Below are 17,375 nucleotides of genomic sequence, written 5' to 3'. Positions count from 1 at the left end.
AAACGCTCTTAGACCCCAAGCTATCAAATATTCCAAAACAACATAAGAGCGTCAAGATTTTCATAACACTACCCCTCAAAAAACAAAACAAACACAATCTTGCCAGGAGGAAAAAAGGGTAATGAAAAAGCACAGCAGGGAGAAAAGGTGGGATAAAATAAGAGATGGGAAAAAACCCCTCAAACACCAAACAAGTAGGTGTTTATTCTCATCATTGGGTTCTTAAGTGTGAAAAGGAGGGGCAACCCATTAAGCCCACAATAGAAAGTGCAGGTTTAAAAGGAAGTATAGCAGTTCCTGGTAATAATTTAATAAAGGGATAGCCTACTTCCATTAAAATCAAGTGAAAATTCGGACCTATTAAGGTAATAGCAATGAAAAACCTAATGTCCTTTACGAAAAAGATCTACATTTGCCAACAAGTCCTCACTGCTCGGACTGTGGTTGCAACTCACACATCCCTTGTACAGAAGGATCCCCAATGAACCAGAACTCTGTGTAATTTGTTTATGGGGGAAATTAATTTTTTCTGAGTCAAACTGCCTTCTCTTATCCTACTAAGAATGCTGATAACAGAGTCTGCTTCACTTCTTGCATAGTTTATTCCGGTATGAGAGAAGTGTCAAATTTGGTGGCACAGCGACTCTCCAGTTTTACTGACTGTGCACAATGCCCTCATTTCAGATTTAACATATTTGAGCTTCATCATTTAGATTGCGTTTGACGAATCTGTAAACAGGAACATTTTGGGACTCTAGGTGCCTCTGAGGGCTTGGTTTCAAAATGTGCCAATCTGACCCAATTATGCTGGCCTTTTAGCAGCCACAGCATTTTGCAAAATCTCCTGGATTTACCTATGGGCCAGAGCACCCCAGTTTGCTGGTACATTTGCTGCTGCAATAACTGAAATTAACATGGACATCTAGCTAATGAAAAGCACACTCTGCCACTAATAAGGTCGCTCATGTCGTCTCCTTTCAAGCCGAGCCCTAAACAAGCTAACTAGGTCATACTCAAAGAACCACGAATCGCCTGTGAAGGAGCGTTAGTGCTGGGATCAAAGCAAAGAAGACAAGACCAATGCTTACTTGTGGTCGATGGAAAGGCACAAACCAGCCTGTGTGTCAGTCAGCATTGGACATTAAATCTTGCTCCTTTCGGGGCCAATTCAAGTGCTGAACGGGGTTGTGTGTTGAAGACTCAGATAGTATTTTGGTAAATATGTCCTACTTTAAGGCGGACAACGGTATCTGTTGTGATCCTGAAGGCTGTCAATTAAAATATACATGAGCATAGCAAAGGTTATTAGGTAGTTACCTATTATTTGCTTTTAAATAAGTTTATTCATCCTTTCACTTTAATGACTATGCCTCATTTTTCTATCAAGAGAAACCTGCAATTCTTGACTTTGTATAAGAGGAATATCTTTTTTCACGTTATGTGACAATTTTCAATATTAACAGATCAAATTAAATGTGCCTGCAATGTCGCAACTTGAGGTTTCTGGGGAAGTTCTGCCAGAATGGGAGCTCTGCTGAAGGACTCAGAGAAATAATATTTAGATCGAAAATAATTAAAAGCTAAGGCAGAGTCTGGAGTCATTCAGCCTTGGGAAAGGACAGATAAAAGTCCTAAAGGTGCTTAGAACTGTGTGAAATATTTCACACCTTTAAGGAGTGCTCACAGAGATATTAAGTTGCAATTATATTTGAGGAGTTGTGCAAGAGTACCCTATTTTGATTGGCCTAATCAAAATCAAATACACATCTTATGCACTCCCCGGGGCCACATCAAAGTGTAAATATGAAGTTGACGTAAAAATAAGGGTAACTTTTGCAGCGCTGTGGAGTGACCAAAGGAGGACAAACAAAAATGGAGAAGGCGCAGTGGGCCGGAGTAAACAAACTGCAAAAGATATAGACAGAGCAGTCAAAGCAGATACCCCACACCCCCTCACTCACAACCAAGGTCCAACAGCAAAGATCGGACATCCATGCGTTGTCATCCAACCTCATACTCCACTACAGGTGCATAGAGGAACCGGGTCAGATTTTGACCATAGTAGATAATGCTGATCTATCGTTTGTAGACTGTTCATCCCGGAGAAAAAACTCCTGTTCCAGAAGGGCCTCTTGCAATCACTGGGATAGTGTTTTAAGTACAATTGTTTTTATTTTCATTTTATGAAGAATACAGTATAATATAGAGGCTTGTCACAATGTCCCTCCTGTTCATTCCTTGTTAACTTGGCGATAGACAGTATCTTGTCTTCTCCCGAAATCACTTTTTATAATGTAGAAAGTTATAAATTGCGCCCTAAAATGTGTGGAGGGTGACCGCTAAAGGTTAAAGAAGGTCGCTGGTGGAAGACAGAAGTTAATACACAGCACCACTTCTTCCATGACAAGCACAGTCTCCACAGAGCAGGTACCGGTGCCTCAAATGTTCGCACTCCATTGTGGCAAAAACAGCATACCATTAGATACCATCTGGTGTGCAACAACACACCTCTGTATTTTGACAAAAAAACACACACACGCGATAATGAAGGCCACCATTGGGTAAGCTGCTGTGTCGCAGACATCTGCACAGGATATTGTCGGGACCATCTCTGGTACAGCAACAGCACCAAGCTTGCATCAGGTGCTATCTGGAACTTGCAAGTGTGTGGCACAGATCTTGTGCAGGGTATGCCATGGAGTCCATAAAGGGCATAGTCTGGAACCTGCCCAACCCATAGCAAGGGATTCACGCAGTGTACATGGAACTCATGCTGAATTTGGACCGTAAGCTGCACAGGATGTTTTAGGGAACCTGCACAAAGTGTGGCTACTAATGCACCGAGAGTGTTTGTATAGGGATCATGCCCAGGAATGTATTCCAGAATCCACACAGGGAGTGGTGCAAGATACTCCCAGGTCATAGTATGGATTCCACAGAAGGCATTCTCTCGAACCTGTGCAGGATGTAGTCCATATCCTGCCATGGCCTGGAACCTGTGCTGGACCTCTAGGCGGTAACGTCAGTCCCATAATGTCGTATCTGTTCATCAGCAACAGAAAGGTAGTTGGCCCTCATGCTGGGTGAATACTAGAAGGAGAAAGAAATTGAAATGTTATAGACATTAAAAAGCTGTCTGGGTGCTGCCCATTGAACAGAAAATCCTTAGAGTACCAAAGAGCCGTTGCCAGACCCCAAATGATTCACATACATACACTCTTTCAAGTATTTACTATGGGGCTATAATATGACCCTAAACTGTCATAAGCTGCTACTGTACCATCCTGACGTGCCTACTCTCACGGAGGGAGAAAACTGTGGTGCATCAGAGAATAGCATATGTGCCCTTCAAAAGAGTTTCAATTTGAACTATTGCAGGTTATCTCGCTATAAATATGTTTGTGTGTGGACAGAATTTTAACCAGAAAGTGATGGTTTGAACAACGGCCTGGCAAGGAAATAGTGCAATTGATATATTTCTCAACTACACATGTTGCTTTCTGAGACACAAGTAAACACTTTGAAATTTAGCAGTCTTCAGAATTCATCCACACAAACCTTTGGCAGGAATATACCAAACTCCTAGTTATACATAGAAAGGTTCAATAGATTGAGCCAAGTAAGCTAAGAGTACCAGCTTCAAGTAGCTCTTGAAGAAAAAGCCAAGATAATAACTTTATTCAAATGATGAGATGGTTGAAGTTCTTGTTCAAGTGGAAATGAGTAAAGATTCTCAAGGAAGAGTGAAGAAGAAAAATGAGATGTATATCTGAAAGAAATATAGTCTGCTCTCCAAGTGCCTTCTGCGCCATGATTACTGGTGGCAGTGTACAGGCTCTGAGCTATGGGCCGGTTTTGTGACTTCTTCCTACACTAACTAGTGTAATGCCCATCTGGTGCCTGTAGATGAATTAAAAGCTGTCCATGTGGTTCAAACCCAGGCACCACTATGCAGTCATTTCAATGTAAGGATAAGTTTTTTTATTTAAACAGCTGCTTTTTCTACTCTGCCAAAATTAGAAGGATTAAACACACTTATGCGTCCCAAAAAGACAATGTCACTTTGTTATGGGTGGATCTGAAGGCTCAGATTGTTGGCAGTAGTGCTTTTTATTAAGGCTGTGCTGCCTCTATGATGTTAAGGCTAGCTACAACTGTCCAAATTACAGGTGTGTAGCATCTAAAGAGGTTATCAGGTCTTCCAAATAACGCAGTCTGCCTTCGGGTGGCAGAAAAGATCACAATGAACCCTGGATGTCGCTTTTGGATTTCCTGTGTCATATTGCCATTCAACTGACTGTTGCATAAGGATATGGACAGGTCTTTTTAGTGCCCCACTACGGCTCTTCCTATTCAGACTTCTTTGTTACTTATGTTATGTTATTTTTATTTGTACCGCGCACAGCTGCCCCAGCAAAGGGGCGTCCTGGCGCTTTGAGAAGGTAAACACAACACAGCATTAAAAGCGGGCAGAAAGGAGAAGAGACACAACAGATGAGCTAAACAAATAAAAAGGTCTTGATAGCCAGTCTAAACTGAAGGAGCTCATCGATGGCCCGGATTTGTGGAGGAAGAGAATTCCACCAGCTCGCTGCCAGGACTCGAAAGGAGCAGCCACCAATTCTGCTCAACTTAAAACGCGGGACCACTGCTAAGTTCTGGCCTAGCGATCTAAGCGTGCGAGAGGGGACATAGGGGATCAGCAGTTTCTCCAAGATTTGTGGGGAAGTACCCTTGAGGATTTTAAATGCAAGGCAGAGAACCTTGAATCTAATCCTCTGCTGCACAGGGAGCCAGTGGAGAGAGCGCAGGGCATTGGACACCGAGCACCGCCTAGGCAGACCTGTCACCAGTCGGGCCGCAGCGTTTTGAACCCGCTGGAGCCGCAGAAATTCTGACTGGTTAACCCCCGCCAGTAGGGAGCTGGCATAGTCCAGCCTGGACAGCACTGATGCTTGGACCACCAGCTGTCTTATGGGTGCATCAAAGAATTTGAGGATGGGTCGAAGTCCTCTGATGATGCCATAGCAAGAAGCCGCCACCTTCTTGGTATGACAGATGAAACTCAGAGAAGGATCAAGCCACACCCCCAGGTTTTTTATCTCTGCCGCTGGCAGGGGAGTCACACCCAACTCCGAAGGCCACCATTTGTCACCCCACAAAGCCACCTGTTTACCAACTGTGGGAAGTTGGCCCGATATGCAACGTTCGCTATTCTAGCGACCGCTATGTATCGTTCCAACGACCCTTATGGTGTTTGGTTGTAAGTCAACCTATAGACCAGCTATCCTAGTAGCGTGGATACGAGCAGTCTAAGGCTAAAGACTCGAGAGGGCGCGTTAAGCCAGCTGTTTACCACACATGTACCCCTTGAACACCCAGTGAAAGGACACCACACAAGTGTTATGAAAATAAACAGTATATTTATTAAGAATCACAACAGCCCTGTACTCTTTATGAGGACAGGGTACTAAGCACAAACCAAATCTCTTAGGAAAATACTTCAAGTGCACAATTAAAACAAGTGTCCGAGGACACGGAAAGTTTAAGGTCTCGGGCGGACCCGATAAGGCAAGTCGGAAGCGAGGGACTCGGGACCCTAGAGTAAAGAGGCTATGCAGGCACCGAAATGCCGAGTTACCTAGCCACGAGGGCTGCGGCTGCACAAGTCTTACAGGCGTCGGGGTCTTCGCTGACGAGCCAGGAGCCGGAAGAAAAGGAGTTGCTGGCCGGCGACCAGTGATGAATAGTTCGTAGGGATCCAAGCCTGGATCAGAGATTGATGATACCTGAAAGCAGAGGGGACCAAGTTCGTACTACCAGCCAGTAGTCAGAGGGTACCAGGAAGGCACCGGTTGGCCGTCACCTCGACTAGGTGAGTGGGCGACGCTAGGCTCTGCAGTCTCACGGACCAGGAGGCGTTGTCGGCGACCACGGTGGAGGTGCGAGCTGTCCCACGAAGGATGATGCTGTCGGCGTCGCTGGGCCCAGGATGGGGCCACAAGCCTTGGCAGACCTCAGGGCCACGTGGTGGGCCTAAGATGGCGTCTTGAGTGGACCAGGAGGGCCCGGGGTGCTTCTCGCAAAGATGGAAGCAAGGGCCAGTCTGGAGCAACCAGACTAGCAGTGTTGATTGTCGGATGTTGTCACAGAAGGGCACAAGCCAGCGGCTAGTGACCAGACAACGTGCTGAGCAGCGAGCAGAAGGGCCCCACGCAGATCGTGGAGATGCTGGGAGACTGCACTTCGGTGCTGGAGCGGCTCAGGGTCGGGGCTTCTCGGACCCCAGAGCACTCACCAGAGAATTGCTTCGATGGTCGTGCTGGTTAAGAGCGTGCAGGTTCTGATGATGGCCGGTCCCTCGAGGTCTCGTCGCACCCACAGATCACAGCTGAGCTGATGACGTAGGTAGAGGTCAGAGGTGCCAGGGAAGCCGGTTCTCGTCGAGCTGGGCCGTCGGATTCCTTGAGGAAGGACTTACAGCAAACCGCAGAGTTCTTAGATGGTGCCCGCTGATGCAGGGTGACTACTCCTTAGTCACAAGGGAGAAATCTTGAGAAGAGTCTTGAGTGTCCTTTCGTAGAAAGTAGTTCTTGATTCAAAGATGATCTAATTTTGAAGGGTCCCCGCTCCGGCCTTTATTCTAAAGAAAGGGGTGGGTACATGACTAGGTCCTGCCCTAAGGGTGGGACCAGGAAGGGGGGTAGTTACACCCCTCTCCCCTGTCGGACTTTCCCCAGGCCAGGGCTGGCGCCCCTGGAACTGGTTCTGACCGGCAGATGCGTAGTGAGCACCGGGGTGCCACTCCGCAGTCACCTTCTCGCAAAAGCCCTACCTACCCAGAATACACAAACCCTGTCTGGGACGGTGCGAACACCGCCCTCGCCAGGAAACCCTTTGTCCAAGCTCTCCTCGCTGGAAGGACTCCCAGCAGCAGGAGGTCAGACTCGTGTCTGTGGTGGCAGCATCCATTTTGTGGAGCTGAGGCTTTAGTTAACTTTAACCGGGGTTCACAGTTACGTACATGTCGTGTCCCTCTAGAAGGGCGGAATGCTAACCTCGTCGCCAGAATTGGTGAGGGGGCAGCATCCCGATTCGTATGACACCTTACTCGACATGCCTTGATAACGCGACACCGAAGTTACCGATGTGGTACGCGTTATCATGGAACAGCCATTGGGTCTTGATTCCGCAAGCTGCAACCGGGCTCGGCTCGGGCGAGAACCTAGTTCACACGAGTCCACGCACTCTGCCTTCAGGATTGTCAAGGCCTGCCATAGGAGTGACTGATAGGAACTCGGGTGTCCATTGTATGGTTAGATATAGAGCTACTATACCTAAAGCAAAGGGTGATTACACGACTTTGCCCCAGCTGTCATGCAGCCAGTTGTGTCAAATTTAGGAGGCCAGCCAGGGGTGGCATAATACATGCTGCAGCCCCTGACGGCCCTGGGTACGCCTATGCCCTGCGTTACGGGGTCTGATAAGTGGGCCCAGTACCAATTGGTAAATGCACCTAGGGTACATATCGTAATTTAGAAAGAGAACAGCCAGGCTGTGGGTCTGATTGGCAGGCCCACAGCCAGAGAAAGTCGTAAACCAGTGAAACAAAAGCAAAAAATCTGGGTGATCATAGGATTGCAGACCCTACTCTCCTACATGACCCCCCCCCCAAACGTCGGAACACTAAGCTAACCTTGACCAGGTGAGTCTTCTTGTTCTAAGTGGAAATATCTGGAGAGCCCATCGGCATTGCCATGATCAGTACCAGGTCTATGTTCCACTGTAAAGTCCATCCCCTGTAGGGAAATGGACCACCTAAGCAGTTTGGGGTTTTCACCCTTCATCTGATTTAGCCATAAGAGGGGCTTATGGTCGGTCTGAATCTTGAAGTGAGTGCCAAACAAGTATGGCCTCAGCTTCTTCAGGGCCCAAACCACAGCAAAGGCCTCCCTCTCAATAGCTGACCAATTCTTCTCTCTAGGGGTCAGCCTACTGCTTATAAAAGCAATGGGCTGGTCTTGACCATCAAAATTCAGTTGAGAAAGAACAGCTCCCACACCCAACTCAGAAGCATCTGTTTGGACAATGAATGGTTTGGAGTAGTCCGGACTCTTGAGGATAGGCGCCGTGCACATGGCCTGCTTTAGGTCATCGAATGCTTTTTGACAGCTCGCTGTCCACTGAACCTTTTTTGGCATTTTCTTACTTGTCAGTTCATTTAATGGTGTCACGATGGAACCATAGTTCCTGACAAACTTCCTATAGTAACCAGTCAGGCCCAAGAAAGCTCGAACCTGAGTCTGGGTGGTTGGAGGAGCCCAGTCCCTGATTGACTGTATCTTGCTCTCCAGTGGCTGAACCTGGCCTCCACCTACAAGGTGGCCCAGGTATACAACCTGTGTCTGCCCTATCTGGCACTTGGTGGCCTTGATAGTGAGGCCTGCTGCTTGCAGAGCCTCTAACGCTTTCCGCCGGTGGACCACGTGATCCTCCCAGGTGGAGCTAAAGACAGCAATATCGTCAAGATACGCCGCACAGAAGTCATCCAGCCCAGTAAGGACTTGATTCACCAACCTTTGGAAGGTGGCAGGTGCATTTTTCAGACCAAAGGGCATCACCACGAACTGATAATGCCCACCCGGGGTTGAAAATGCGGTTTTAGGCTTGGCGCCCTCAGCTAACCTGATTTGCCAATACCCAGCTGTCAGGTCAAACGTACTTAAGTAGTTGGCCGAAGCCAATCTATCGATAAGCTCGTCTGCCCTTGGTATTGGGTGGGCGTCAGTCTTAGTGACTGCATTGAGACCCCTGTAGTCTACGCAGAACCTCATCTCTTTCTTACCGCCCTGGGTGTGAGGTTTCGGCACTAGAACTACGGGACTAGCCCAAGGGCTATCCGAGGGTTCAATGACTCCCAGCTCCAACATTTTCTGCACTTCACTCTTGATGCAGTCTCTAACGTGATCAGGCTGTCGGTAGATCTTACTCTTGACGGGCAAGCTGTCACCAGTGTCAACCTCATGGGTGCACCAATCGGTCTGACTGGGTGTTAGAGAAAACATATGTCTGAACGACTGAAGAACCTGTTTACAGTCGCTCTGTTGATGTTCGGAGAGGCTGCCACAAAAGACAACACCATCTACCGATCCATCGTCAGGATTCTGAGTGAGCAGGTCGGGGAGAGGATCACTCTCTTCTTCCTGTCCCTCATCTAGGGCCATGAGCAAACTCATGTCCTTCCTGTCGACATATGCCTTGAGCCTGTTGACATGAAGCACCCTGTGGGGGCTCCGGGGAGTTCCCAGGTCGACCAGGTAGGTGACCTCTCCCTTTTTCTCCAGGATGGTGTGGGGCCCGGACCATTTGTCCTTGAGTGCTGCTGGGGCCACTGGCTCCAACACCCACACCTTCTGTCCGGGCTGGTAAACAGTCAAGACAGCCTTTTGGTCATGCCAAGCTTTTTGGAGTTCTTGGCTGGCCTTAAGGTTTTCAGATGCCTTCTCCATGTATTCAGCCATCCGCGAGCGGAGGCCAATCACATAGTCCACTATGTTGGCTGCAGGCTTTTTGAGAGGTCTCTCCCATCCTTCCTTCACCAAACATAGGGGTCCTCTCACAGGATGCCCGTACAAAAGTTCAAAATGGCTGTAGCCAACCCCCTTCTGTGGGACTTCTCTGTAAGCGAATAAAAGGCAGGGGATCAGGCCGTCCCATCTACGCCGAAGCTTTTCTGGTAGTCCATGAATAATCCCTTTCAGGGTCCTGTTGAATCTCTCAACAAGCCCATTGCATTGTGGATGATAGGGTGTAGTGAACTTGTAGTTGACACCACATTCCTTCCACATAGCAGTTAAGTAGCTCGACATAAAGTTTGCACCTCTGTCGGAGACGACCTCCTTAGGGAAGCCCACTCTGGAGAATACTCCAACTAGGGCTCTTGCCACAACAGGTGCTGTAGTGGTCCTAAGGGGAATAGCTCCAGGATACCTGGTGGCATGATCCACTACCACCAGTATAAACTTGTGCCCTGATGCTGTTGGTGGTTCCATGGGACCGACGATGTCGATCCCCACCCGTTCAAAGGGCACCCCCACCACAGGCATTGGTATAAGGGGGGCCTTTGTCGTGCCACCTGACTTACCACTGGCTTGGCAAGTGACACAGGAGCGGCAAAACTCCTTGGTATCTTCGTTCATATGAGGCCAGTGAAAGTGTGAGACAAGCCTGTCCCACGTTTTCGTCTGGCCTAAGTGACCTGCTAAGGGAATCTCGTGGGCCAAGGTAAGTAGGAAACCACGCTGAGACAAGGGTACAACCAGCCTCCTGGTCATGCCAGGCTTGGGGTCTCTTGACTCAGTGTACAGGAGTCCATCTTCCCAGTATACCTTGTGGGTACCTGTGGCGTTCCCAGCAGCCTCAGCAGCAGCCTGCTGTCTGAGGGGTTCAAGAGAAGGGCAGTCTAACTGGTCCTTCCCCAGGTCTTCCCTTGAGGGTCCCCCTGAACCCAAGAATTCAACTTGATCAAGTTCGAACTCCCTAGGCTCAGTTTCCCTCAATTCCTGTAGGTCAGCCTCCTCGGAGACTTGATCCACGACCTGGGGCAAGGGGGAAGGCGCAGCCTTAACCCTACTGCTCTTTTTCTTGGGAGGTGTCTGGTCCGTTGTTCCAGGATCCAGCACCTGTTCAGTGGGGCATTTCCTGACCTGTGACCTGGTCACAGCGAACACATGTGCTGGCAAGCCTAACATTTCCATGTGAGTCCGGTGCTCCACTTCTGACCATTGTGATGACTCCAAATCATTGCCCAACAAACAATCCACTGGGAGGTCTGGACTAACTACAACCTTCTTTTGGCCAGTTACCCCTCCCCAGGAGAACGCTACAATTGCCATACTGTGATTGGTAGTGACATTGCTTGCATTGGTCACCAGGAATTCTGTACCTGGCATGATCTGTCCAGGGTCCACAAAGTTAGGCGTCACCATGGTGACGCTGGCACAAGTGTCCCTATAGGCCTGAGCCATCTTTCCATTTATGAAAGGCGTCTGTCGGTATTTGCCCAAAGTATTGGGGCTTACGTCAGGGGACACGTCCACGTCCCCTGTACTGACAAGGACAGCCTGAGTGAGTGTGCCAACTAAGTTGTCACGCCCCTCAGAACCCAGGGTTAACCCTACTAAACCCTTGGGAGGTGCACTACCACTGCTGGCTGTACTAGGGGGCACAGGTGCCTTAGGGGCTGCAGTGGCAGGAGCCTGCCCTCCTCCTTTCTTGGTGCACTCACTAAGCCAGTGAGATTTACTTTTGCAGTACTGGCACCATCTTTTGGATTGGCCTTCTTTCTTCTTTTGGGGAGCCTGACCCCCACCCTCTTTGGGTTGTTGGGGACCTGTCGAAGACTTCTGGTCATTTTGTTCCCCCTTAGAATCTTTACCCTTCTGGTCTGCTTTCTTCTGACCACCTTGATTCTGGCCCTGGTTCTGTTTAACTCTTGTACGAACCCATCTGTCTGCCTTCTTTCCCAATTCTTGGGGAGAGGTCAGATCCGAGTCAACAAGATGCTGATGCAACAACTGGTTCTGACAATTGTTTAAAATTTGTTCTCTCATCATCAAATTATACAATCCTTTGTAATCAGTAACCTTACTGCCCAGCAACCAGCCCTCAAAAGCCTTAGTGGCACAATCGACAAAGTCAGACCAATCTTGAGACTGCGTTTTCTGGGTATCCCTGAACAGCACCCTGTACTGCTCAGTGGTTAGGCCGAACCCTTCAACGAGTGTATTTTTCAAGACTTGGTAATCGTTAGCGTCCTCCACCCTTGTGGTGAGGAGCCTGTCTCTTCCTTTTCCTTCAAAGGAGAGCCACAAGATGGCTGCCCACTGACTCTGGGGAACACCCTGCACCGTGCAGGCCCTCTCCAAAGCAGTTATCCATTTGTGGATGTCGTCCCCTTGTTTAAAGGGGGGCACTATCTTACCAAGGTGTTTCGTATCGAAACTCTTTTCCCTATTGCTAGGTACATTGCTGCCACCAGTGGGGGCTGCCCCACTTAACTGTTGCTCTCTAGCAAAGGCAAGCCTTTCTTTGGCCAGGGCAAGTTCTTCCCTTTCAATCCTCAGATTAGCTGCCCTTTCCTTAGCTTCGTACACTCTCCTCTGAGGGGACGTCATGCCTCTTTGAGAAGAGTTGCGAGAGCCATTGGTTTGAAGGGATCTGCCAGAGTCTCTCGACAGAGATCGGGCTCGTCCATTCCCAATGTTAAGCGGACCTGACAGTAGCGCCGGGGGTCCCCCAGTACCACTATCATGTTTGCTTAAGTTGGACCTGCTTAGTCTAACGACTTCTACCTGTCCCTTATCTGCCTCATCCCCAGAGGGATCCTCATCCTCATCATCCTCCACATCTTCGTTCTCAGTTGCGAGGTGGATGAGGTCGGGATCGTCTCTGGTTCCCTCGAGGGGAGGCATGTCTCCTTCTGGATTAGAAGAGCTAAGACGGGTCTCAGCTTTTCTGGCATCATAAGTCTCCAAGAGACCAATCAGAAAGGACGTGGTGGGGTTAGACCCCTGCTTGATCTTCCGGGAGTGACACACCTGTCTTAACTCCTTGAAGCTCAGCACAGTATATCTTGAAGGGATGACCTGTGGAGGGTCAACTGACACAAGGGGAGACTCAGAGTTTCCTCCTTTGTCCGACATACTGTTTCTAGTGTGGTGTAAGTGATGCACCTACCTACACTATGTGTTTACCTACTGTTCCCTTGCTAAGAGTTGCAGCCAAGGTGTGCTAAGCCTTGAGGAGCTGCAACAGCTGGTTCAGTAGAATTCAGAGTATTCTAAGCTTTAGTTATATGTACTAACAGTACTTGTGTGATCTTTCAACAAGATATTCTTAGGATACGTGTGGTAAAACAACAGCAAGCTCAAATCCCAACCGCTGCTCACCAATGTGAGAAGTTGGCCCGATATGCAACGTTCGCTATTCTAGCGACCGCTATGTATCGTTCCAACGACCCTTATGGTGTTTGGTTGTAAGTCAACCTATAGACCAGCTATCCTAGTAGCGTGGATACGAGCAGTCTAAGGCTAAAGACTCGAGAGGGCGCGTTAAGCCAGCTGTTTACCACACATGTACCCCTTGAACACCCAGTGAAAGGACACCACACAAGTGTTATGAAAATAAACAGTATATTTATTAAGAATCACAACAGCCCTGTACTCTTTATGAGGACAGGGTACTAAGCACAAACCAAATCTCTTAGGAAAATACTTCAAGTGCACAATTAAAACAAGTGTCCGAGGACACGGAAAGTTTAAGGTCTCGGGCGGACCCGATAAGGCAAGTCGGAAGCGAGGGACTCGGGACCCTAGAGTAAAGAGGCTATGCAGGCACCGAAATGCCGAGTTACCTAGCCACGAGGGCTGCGGCTGCACAAGTCTTACAGGCGTCGGGGTCTTCGCTGACGAGCCAGGAGCCGGAAGAAAAGGAGTTGCTGGCCGGCGACCAGTGATGAATAGTTCGTAGGGATCCAAGCCTGGATCAGAGATTGATGATACCTGAAAGCAGAGGGGACCAAGTTCGTACTACTAGCCAGTAGTCAGAGGGTACCAGGAAGGCACCGGTTGGCCGTCACCTCGACTAGGTGAGTGGGCGACGCTAGGCTCTGCAGTCTCACGGACCAGGAGGCGTTGTCGGCGACCACGGTGGAGGTGCGAGCTGTCCCACGAAGGATGATGCTGTCGGCGTCGCTGGGCCCAGGATGGGGCCACAAGCCTTGGCAGACCTCAGGGCCACGTGGTGGGCCTAAGATGGCGTCTTGAGTGGACCAGGAGGGCCCGGGGTGCTTCTCGCAAAGATGGAAGCAAGGGCCAGTCTGGAGCAACCAGACTAGCAGTGTTGATTGTCGGATGTTGTCACAGAAGGGCACAAGCCAGCGGCTAGTGACCAGACAACGTGCTGAGCAGCGAGCAGAAGGGCCCCACGCAGATCGTGGAGATGCTGGGAGACTGCACTTCGGTGCTGGAGCGGCTCAGGGTCGGGGCTTCTCGGACCCCAGAGCACTCACCAGAGAATTGCTTCGATGGTCGTGCTGGTTAAGAGCGTGCAGGTTCTGATGATGGCCGGTCCCTCGAGGTCTCGTCGCACCCACAGATCACAGCTGAGATGATGACGTAGGTAGAGGTCAGAGGTGCCAGGGAAGCCGGTTCTCGTCGAGCTGGGCCGTCGGATTCCTTGAGGAAGGACTTACAGCAAACCGCAGAGTTCTTAGATGGTGCCCGCTGATGCAGGGTGACTACTCCTTAGTCACAAGGGAGAAATCTTGAGAAGAGTCTTGAGTGTCCTTTCGTAGAAAGTAGTTCTTGATTCAAAGATGATCTAATTTTGAAGGGTCCCCGCTCCGGCCTTTATTCTAAAGAAAGGGGTGGGTACATGACTAGGTCCTGCCCTAAGGGTGGGACCAGGAAGGGGGGTAGTTACACCCCTCTCCCCTGTCGGACTTTCCCCAGGCCAGGGCTGGCGCCCCTGGAACTGGTTCTGACCGGCAGATGCGTAGTGAGCACCGGGGTGCCACTCCGCAGTCACCTTCTCGCAAAAGCCCTACCTACCCAGAATACACAAACCCTGTCTGGGACGGTGCGAACACCGCCCTCGCCAGGAAACCCTTTGTCCAAGCTCTCCTCGCTGGAAGGACTCCCAGCAGCAGGAGGTCAGACTCGTGTCTGTGGTGGCAGCATCCATTTTGTGGAGCTGAGGCTTTAGTTAACTTTAACCGGGGTTCACAGTTACGTACATGTCGTGTCCCTCTAGAAGGGCGGAATGCTAACCTCGTCGCCAGAATTGGTGAGGGGGCAGCATCCCGATTCGTATGACACCTTACTCGACATGCCTTGATAACGCGACACCGAAGTTACCGATGTGGTACGCGTTATCATGGAACAGCCATTGGGTCTTGATTCCGCAAGCTGCAACCGGGCTCGGCTCGGGCGAGAACCTAGTTCACACGAGTCCACGCACTCTGCCTTCAGGATTGTCAAGGCCTGCCATAGGAGTGACTGATAGGAACTCGGGTGTCCATTGTATGGTTAGATATAGAGCTACTATACCTAAAGCAAAGGGTGATTACACGACTTTGCCCCACCTGTCATGCAGCCAGTTGTGTCAAATTTAGGAGGCCAGCCAGGGGTGGCATAATACATGCTGCAGCCCCTGACGGCCCTGGGTACGCCTATGCCCTGCGTTACGGGGTCTGATAAGGGGGCCCAGTACCAATTGGTAAATGCACCTAGGGTACATATCGTAATTTAGAAAGAGAACAGCCAGGCTGTGGGTCTGATTGGCAGGCCCACAGCCAGAGAAAGTCGTAAACCAGTGAAACAAAAGCAAAAAATCTGGGTGATCATAGGATTGCAGACCCTACTCTCCTACACCAACCACCATAATCTCCGTCTTCTTGGTGTTTAACTGGAGACAGTTGGAGTTCATCCAGTTAGCTACTTCCCGCAGAGCATCAGAGAACCTGGGAGCCTCCAGGTCTGAGTCCCCACTCAGTGTGACCGCCAGCTGCGTGTCATCTGCGTAAGAGACCATGGTCAGGCCCCACCGCTTGACGACCGCAGACAACGGTCTCACATACAGATTGAAAAGGGTGGGACTCAGTGATGACCCCTGTGGGACTCCCTGGTCTAGCGGGTAGGATGACGACTTACCGGGCGGGATCGCCACCTGGAATGACCTATCCGTAAGGAAGGATCGAAACCAGTGCAAGGCGGAGCCAGAAACGCCCACCTCCTCGAGACGCCGAATCAGAATCCCGTGCGAGACCGTGTCGAAGGCGGCACTGAGATCTAATAACAATAGTGCCGCCGTCCGACCGGAATCCAGCACGGAACGCAGATGCTCGACCATCGAGAGAAGGGCCGTCTCCGTGCTGTGACCCGCACGGAACCCGTTCTGGGTAGGGTCGAGAATGTTAAGCCTACCAAGATGGTCTGTAAGAGTGGCATTCACATGGGCCTCCGCTATTTTCGTGGCCCAAGGGAGAAGGGAGATAGGGCGGTAGCTTTCAGGTTTAAGGGGGTCAAGGGTCGCCTTCTTCAGAATTGGCGTGACTACTGCCTGCTTCCATCTCACGGGAACCACTCCAGAAGAGAGGGTCAGGTTGATCAAGAACAGCACCGGGGTGCGGCAAACCGGTGCCAGGGTCTTGAGTTGGGCCGGTTTCAGTGGGTCTGCCGGAGATCCAGACTTGATTTTGGCACTGAGAGAGTCAAACACCTCCAAGGATAAGGGGGGTAAGATAGAAAGACATTCCCCCTCACCTAAGGTGCGACCAACCTGCTCTAGCATCAGGGAACCCGTTGGAAAAGTGCGATAGATGGCTTGCACTTTTTCATGGAAGAAAGGGGCCAAACCCTCACAATGTGAGTCCGAGCATATTTCCACTGCAGTTGCTCTCTTCGCCATCAGGTCCTTTAATACTTTAAAAATAAGTTTCGATGAGTCCCCATGTCAAGGACTAACTTTGCAGGGATAAGACAACCCCTCAAGACCGAATATAATTTGCATATTCCATGGAGTGTGACTAATCCAACAAAAGGTTGCAATCTTATAAGGGTTCCATGGTCCAGAGGAAGATGTTGATGTCTGTGACCATCAGTATAACAAAGCATGCTGATCCCACATAGGCTGAGTGAGGTGTCTCAAGTTTTTAGGCTTATACTAGACACACATCCAAATTGTTATAGTGACTTTCTGTATTTCCATATTTGAATTTTTCCCACACACGGTTTCCCTTTGTGCACCATGACTTTCTTGAGCATATTGGTCCGCTCATTTCAATTTTCATTGGCAGAGTAGAATAAAGTACCAAACCCAAACCTTAAAATTGTTCCTAGCTAGTTAGGACTATATGATCATTCGTAAATTTGTTGAATACGCTTGCCATGCGCATTCTAAAGTTAGACAGGAGCCCATTGATGTATTTGCATGTTTGAGGTACAACTGCTTGGAGGTTAGCATATCTGTATGTGAATGTATGCAGTTTTGTGCCCTTAGACACGTACATGCCTGTCAGTGTATGCTGCAGAAGTCAAGCAATAAGACACTGGTGGTTGGTTGGTTTGCATCGGGATATTTTCTAACTTTATACTGTGGCCTCTGTGCATTCACTTCCGCCATTAACATGGCACATATGTGCTCTCTGTGTGCACCATGCATACATGGCAGGGAATCCCTGGTAGAGAAGAGCTGAATTGCAACTCATGTACCTGGACTATAAAAACAGCCGTTCATTTAACTGCTACTAAGCCAACCTCTGAGCATCCCTTGACAGACCAGCACAAACACAGCAACAATCACATGACAAAGGG

The 17,375-nt window shown here is 49.5% G+C and overlaps 1 protein-coding gene across 1 annotated transcript in view; it reads right to left on the bottom strand.

Annotated features, from left to right (window-relative positions):
- Positions 1-969: 969 nt before the first annotated feature.
- The window catches only part of TTYH2 (tweety family member 2), a 384,443-nt gene continuing 368,037 nt past the window's right edge, over positions 970-17,375 (bottom strand). The window contains exon 14 of the mRNA XM_086930996.1: positions 970-3,090. Coding sequence (XP_086787122.1) covers positions 3,010-3,090 — 81 coding nt within the window. The 3' untranslated portion in view covers positions 970-3,009. The remainder of the gene's footprint in view (positions 3,091-17,375) is intronic.

Source organism: Lissotriton vulgaris, chromosome 7 (assembly GCF_964263255.1).
Source record: "Lissotriton vulgaris chromosome 7, aLisVul1.2, whole genome shotgun sequence".
In the NCBI taxonomy this organism is placed as follows: Eukaryota; Metazoa; Chordata; class Amphibia; order Caudata; family Salamandridae; genus Lissotriton; species Lissotriton vulgaris.
Note: the sequence above shows the minus strand (reverse complement) of the source record. Positions and strands in the feature narration are given on the sequence as shown.